This window comes from Triticum dicoccoides, chromosome 2B (genome assembly GCF_002162155.2).
Source record: "Triticum dicoccoides isolate Atlit2015 ecotype Zavitan chromosome 2B, WEW_v2.0, whole genome shotgun sequence".
Lineage (NCBI taxonomy): Eukaryota > Viridiplantae > Streptophyta > Magnoliopsida > Poales > Poaceae > Triticum > Triticum dicoccoides.
The window spans coordinates 20,863,987-20,870,643 of NC_041383.1; the positions used below are offsets into that span (position 1 = coordinate 20,863,987).

A 6,657-nucleotide genomic window follows, 5' to 3' on the forward strand; every position below is an offset into this window, starting at 1 on the left:
GTCCTCATCTTCCGCTGCCGCCAACTCGTCTTTCTGTTCTGCCACTGCAACATCTGGTAGCAGACGATCATTCTAGCATCGACATCCAAAGAGTCGACATTCAAGGTCAACATCTTGGCGTCCTCCGCATTGGGGGCGATCTCCACCCTCTTTTCCTCGAGCATGGCCTTCCTTTCTTCGATCATGGTCCTCCTCTCTTCGAGCTTGATCTTCTTCTCCGTCGCCTCCATCAACTGTTTTGACCTCTCTGCATTCCTCTCCTCCTTATCCGCGTCCTCCACCTGCCCGTCCTCATAGCCCCCTCCTCCTCCCATGCCTCCGTCATGGATGATGTCGAGCATCTCCCTGTCCGCGTCGTACGCCGGCTCCCTTGCTCTAGGCATTGCAGCGAACAGCATGCAGGCACCCTCTGCTCCCTAGCTGCCGGTCGCGCCTGGCCGAGCTGCGGCGAAGAATACTCGGGGAAGAGCGGCATTGCGTTAACGTTGACGATGTAAGGCACCGTACCGGCGAGGGTTCTGAGCTGCTTGACGGTGTAGTAGTATGGAGGCTTGTAAGGCTCCGGCCACGGCGCTATCTGTACTGTCGGCGCGCCCATCTGTGGGAGTCCACCACGGCCGCGCAGACCGCCTCGTCCGCCATGACCTCCACACCCATCGCCACCACTAGGCCCATGGGCAGTCCAACCACTTCTTGAGCTTCTCCTCCTCTGTGGCCTTCGCTTTGACGCAACAATTTTGTCGCGTCTCTGAGCTGATCTTCCGGGCGAGCGTGATGCTCGGATCCTCCGGCTCCGAGGTTCCATGCGTCGGCAGCGGAAGGAAGGAGAGGGTGGATGAAAAGAGCGGGAATTGGTCGAAGAGTGGTGGGGAATGAAAGAAGAGAGTGGGGGATTTTGGCGCGGGAACTATGCCAGATGCTACAAAAGCGCTAGCTCCGCCTTCCTTTTGGATGGGCGAGGGGAGGGCGGAGAGCGACGTTTCGCATATCCGGACTCCCACAAAACCCCCCATGTTTGTATCCGGTTTGTGGGAGAAATTATGTCCAGACCGTCCCGCGGAGCGATATAGGACTACGTTGGATGGCTTCCGCGGTCTGAATGGTTATAGAAGGTTTGCGGGTCCGCCTTAAAGATACCCTAACTACACTAGAAGGAATCGTGGCAGCATGGTTGCCAACAGTAGGGAAGAGATATGCACTCAGGGAAAGATAAGTGCCTTATATTTTTGGATTTTTTTTTCTAGCAAAGTTAATACGCCTTAGTAATAGGAAGGCAGTAGCATAAAATTCACAACAATTGAAGTGTTCTGTTGGTTACTATAATTTGCTTGCTGCTTGGGTTCTCTAGTTTGAATCACATTCGCCACTTTATGATTTTAGAATTTTAACGGAAGGGTAAAAAGGGCGTAAATGGACCGGCCCATGGCAGAGGTGGAATCGGTGCATTGGGCTCATGCGACGTACTTTCAGAAAAGACCCGCCCTTTATTATGAAGGGGCGTAGGTTAATCTCAGCCGTCGATATATTTAAGGGGGTGTACCGAAGCAAGAGTGGATCCACAAAGAAACCTGAGAATTTACAATAATTCAAGAATTCAACTTTACAAATTCCCTTTAACAAAAGATACAATAGCATGTCCTAGAATTCATAGTTTTGTAGACAACGAATGAAATATTGCTTAGACATTGTGACACATACTCGGTTCATATGCACTCCAAATGCTATTTCCTTATTTAATTTTATTTTTGCGGGAAAATACTACTTCCTTAGATAACCAGAATTTTGTCACTTGATATCTTCATGCGGAACTTGTTTACCATTTTTATCAATTGCCAATCCTTTTTCACCTGCTTGCAGCACAAAAAAGATACATCAGATTAAAAAAAAACTCTTACCATCCTGAAATTGGTACTAGCGAAAACTTGTTTCCAAGGTATGTACCAACAAGCTATCTCAAAAGAATTATAGAAACGGTTGCTGCTTTAGGAATAATATATTTAAAGTTCTTCACTTGTTAAAAGGCAAGAAGTGGTATATAGTAAACTACAGGCATGTCCACTGTCCAGCATGTGAATTGCACTAATTCTGAAGTATGTGTAATGTAACAAACTAAAACAATGGAAGGCAACATCAAATCACAACCAAATTACAAGGGCGGTAATCTGCACCAAGGCACAGTTGAACCCATAAATTATCATACATCAAAAGCACATGTCAGCATCTACAGGATTGGCAAAAATAATAAAGGTTGTTTGGTGCTAGGGTATTTCCCATCAAGGTAATAAGCATGAGTCATCACAGGAAATTTTTCACATATATAATTTCTAATACACAGGAGCAAATAACCAAGGGAAGTGAAAGTTACACAATGAAGGTAGTACAGTGGAAAGAAAGAGAGGCAGCTAAGGGAAAACCTGAAGTGTGTTCTGTCAGTGAGCCAATGTTTTGTGTAGAGTAGAAACTTCCTCGTGGGAATTGACAGTCTTGTTGCTTGAATTTCCATGCAGCTTTGGGTGACACCCAACAAGATGAAGTGCTTCTATTGAGGTTGGCAGATCACAAGTAGGTAAAGACTGGAACTCTGTGCAGTATGATATGCTCAGAACCTTGAGGGCTGTGAGTCTCCAAAAGTTTACTGGGAAAGATGCTGCCGTCAGTTTGGGGCATTTCTCAATCACCAAACGTTTCAGTGAAACAAAAGTACTCAAGGAGACTACAGAAGAGAGCAGTGGACAGTTGGATATTTGCAACTCTGTGACTGTTGTACACAAACTATTATTTGCTGGCACCAGAGATGTCATGTTGGGCAGATCTATCATCTCAAACGAGTACAAAGAGGGCAGCACCTGAAGAAGACTTTCCAAATTCTGATCTGATATGTCAGAGTGGCACAGCTGAAGCTTTTGGAGAGAAGTAAAGGTGTGGAGTCCCTCTGCGGCAACAAGATGCTTGCAGCCAGCGTTTATGTTTAAAACTATGATAGATGCTAGATGGCTTTGATGGAACAGTCCCCTGGAAAGTACACTGGTCGTAGAAATGTCCAGGGTGAGTATCTCTGATCGTGATGAAGAATAAGGAGCAAGCTTCATATTAGATATCAATAATGTACGCTCCACTGTAAGCTCAGAGACGGATGGCGGAAATGCAGGAACTTGAATCAGTTTGGGGCAGTCTACAATCTTTAGCCTCTGGAGACAAGGAAGTGGGTTTTCCTTCACTTCAGACCACTCGACCAAGCTGGGAAAATCGTCAAGCACAAGAACCTTTAGGGAAGGAAATGCCATGTCACCAGTACCATAAAACTCATGCCCAATTCGCTCGACCGTGCACAACTCCTTCATATGTAATTGTTCGAGGGATGGCAGAAGGCCCAGTGCAGGCAGAACTCCCAAGCTCCTGCAGTTAACAAGGTGCAAGGATTGCAGCTCCCTCAGCAACGCCAACTGTAACCAACTGGGAGATGTCACACCAAGATATCTTACAATGCTAAGTTCCTTCAAGTTTTGATGTGGCTGGAGGTTTTCTAGTACTTCACAATCAGCCACAGGGGTGAGAATTCTACAAGCTGAACTCCATTCCAGTGTGAGCGCCCTAAGATTCTCTTTACTTTTCATGTCGGTCTTGCTGGCTTCATCCTTGCTCAAGACATTGTCGAGGCCTTTAATTTTTAGCTGGCCATGGAGACCTTTTATGCACCTCAGCTCTTGCAAGGCGTGCCCTCCCCCCCTTTTAACACGGAACTCAACTGATCCCTGCAGGTTAATAAGCCGTCCAATACCCGGTAGCTGTGCAATGTACTTCATGTCGATTCCAAGGTGCCGCAACTTGACAAGCCTACTTATTCCTGCAGGAAGCTTATCAAGGGAACACTTATCTTCAAAGCACAAGGTTTGGAGATGGAGCAGCTTGCTTATGGACTCTGGAAGACTCCGAATGGTGCGAGACAGCGACAGGTAACGGAGATGGAATAAACAGGAAATAGCTGGTGGCAACTCAGTAAAGTCACAGTGACAAACATCAAGTGCTCGCAGATTCTTTAGCTTACCCAGGGAGTCATCTTCAAGAAAATGTGGCCAATTTCCAAAAACTATGACGGTGCGTAGGTTTTTTGGGAGTATGTTGATGGCAGCATTGACGTCTTGTAAGCTGCCCGTGGTGACCGATACATGGCGCACAGTTGAGGGGATACGACGGGTCATGCCAGGCTCAATTTGACAGCAATCTTCGGTTGAAGCTGACACTGCCATATCATGGATCAAGTCATGCATCTTATAGTGTGTGCGACGGCCCTGCCTGAGAGCATGGAAGAAGGACCGAGACAGCAGAACATTGAAATAATCTGTGCCCAGATCCTCCATCCTTTTGATAGTGCCACTTTGCGGTTGAATGAAACCGTTGGCCATCCAAAGGCGTACCAAGGTTGTTTGGTCGAACTTCCAGTTCTTGGGAAATATGCTGCAGAACGCAAAGCACTGCTTGAGTCGTCCTGGCAGGTAACTGTAGCTCAACCGCAGCAAGGAGAGAGTGATATCTCCGGAAAATTCTTTTTCCGAGATAATACGCCAGTACTTTGTGCTCTTTGTAGCCCCAAGCAGTCCTCCCATCAGCTTGGCAGCCAAAGGCAATCCGTTGAGCTTGGCGGCAATCTTCCTCCCAATCTGTTCCAATTCTTCAGTGCACTCCTCATGTGTGCTCCAGCCCCCAAAGGCAGATTCCTTGATCAGTGACCAACAATCATCAGTGCCCAATGCATTCAGGAAGTAGGTGTGAGATGCATCTAGCATGTCAGCCACCTTTGGTGTCCGAGTGACAGCAATAATCCTACTGCCGCTCTCCATGGATCTTAGTGGACTGAGGATTTCGTTGTAGGCGTCGTTGGTAAAGGGGTCGTCACCCCAGATATCATCAAGAACAATCAGAAATCTCCTGGACGACATTAACCGATTGAGCTTCAACTGAAGAGTTGCAAACGTGGCATCTTTGTCGATGGATCCACCGTATCTCGGGTTGGCTGAACGCAAGATTTGCTTTATGAGTTCCATCTTGTCAGGCTTGCCGGAGACATATGCCCATGCTCTGAGATCAAAGTGGCACTTGACTCTGGTATCGTCGTAGACGGACTGGGCGAGCGTGGTCTTGCCCAAACCGCCCAAGCCAACAATGGAGACAACCTTGCAGTGGGGTGAGGGCGGCTCAGTCAGCATCTGCACGATGTCGTTCAGCTCCTTGTTGCGGCCAAACACCTTGTGACCACCCTGGAGCATCGTGGCAGCGTCAAAATGGGGCACCGGAACGGTGGGCGGCAGACCGGACCCTTGGGCTTGCTTGAGCACAGAGCTGAGAGTGCTTGCGACGGAATCGAGGTCCTTGAGGAACCGGCGGCGCGACGCCTCATCGCTGCCGCTGCTGCTAACGAATCGCTTGCCCAGCCTGATAGCAGAAGAAAGTGGATTGCGATTTGACTTTGAGGAAATACCGGATTCAACCTGGAAAGTGAGGCTGTGGTACTCCATGCCGGCCACCAAGTCCTCGATGCCGTAGAAGGCCTCCTTGAGGCGACCCCTCCTCGCCGGAGAGCTCGTGTCGTCGTCGGCCCAGAGGAGGTCGCGGATCTGGTCCAGCTGGGTCGCCACCTCCCGCAGCTTGCCGCTGACGTGGTCCCCGGCGCCCAGCAGGCACCTCCGCATCTGCCTGTCGCCCAGGCTCCGGAACTGGTCGACCGCGCGAGCCATGGCCCGCAAGGCTTCCTCCAGCACAAGATCCATGGGGATGGAGGCGAGGGGCGAGGCGGAGGCGGATCCACCGATGGCTCCTATCCTTGAATGGAATGGTGTGTAATGAGACGAGAGCTTAGCATCCCCGTCTCCATCACCCCCTTTAGCTAATGCGGTCCCTTTCCTACTACTAGTACTCGGCTAATGCGGTCGCGGTCGGATTATTAACTTTCTACTGCTAAAGCCTGACAAGATGCTCCCTTTGCGAGTACGCTGCCATCTTGGCGGGTTTTCGGGCGAGCCCGTTCTACTCCCCGTGCCTGTTCGGGCCCCCCGGGGTTGAAAAAGAGCGGCCTACCGGCGAGCCGGCGCTAAATCGGTCTCTGGGGTTCGGTTTGTTTCCAACCACACGCCCACGATCGCCGCGGTTCGGCGTAGTTCGTCTCATTTTTTTTTTTTGCAAACTCGGCGACTTTTGCATTAACTTGGCCATTTTTCGTCGAAATTTGTATAAAAACTTAAAAACATGCATGAACTAACTTAAAAACGAACTAAAAAGCCTAGCCGCTGCTGCCACCGTTGCCGTTGTCGTCGTCATTGTCGTCGTCGCGCCTCACCTGCGGCGTCCTTGCTGCATCCCTCGTCGGGGTCGCCGACAGCGCTTGACGGCCCGGCCTCGCCCTTGTCGTCGCTGTCGATGACGATAACGCCGCCCTCCACGAACCTGGCACGCGCATGTCGGGGGCGCCGGGTACTCAGCCTCGTACATAAGGCGCGCCTCCGGCTCCTGGAGGTGTCGGCGGCCGAAGCTGTTCGCCGCTGCGTCGTCGCCTGGGTATCTCTCCGCCATGGCTTCGCTCGTCGGTGGGCAGGGGAGTGGTGGGAGAGCTCGCCGGCGGGAAGAAAGCTTTCACGGGAGGGAGAGGGGGAGGCTGTGGCGCTC

General features: G+C 50.3%; 1 protein-coding gene across 2 annotated transcripts; it reads right to left on the bottom strand.

The window, feature by feature from the left end:
- Nucleotides 1-1,551: 1,551 nt before the first annotated feature.
- LOC119361834 (putative disease resistance protein RGA3) lies at nt 1,552-5,852 on the bottom strand. Of its 2 annotated transcripts, none has more exons than XM_037626979.1 (2): nt 2,415-5,852; nt 1,552-1,850 (listed from the first exon to the last, which is right to left on the bottom strand). In XM_037626979.1, the coding sequence occupies exon 1, from the start codon at nt 5,763-5,765 to the stop codon at nt 2,430-2,432; it is 3,336 nt and encodes a 1,111-aa protein (XP_037482876.1). In that variant the 5' UTR covers nt 5,766-5,852; the 3' UTR covers nt 1,552-1,850; nt 2,415-2,429. The 2 variants fall into 2 exon arrangements, with proteins under 2 accessions (XP_037482876.1, XP_037482875.1); XM_037626978.1 differs by having other exon boundaries at nt 1,552-1,847; nt 2,415-5,851.
- Between the last annotated feature and the right edge of the window lie 805 nt (nt 5,853-6,657).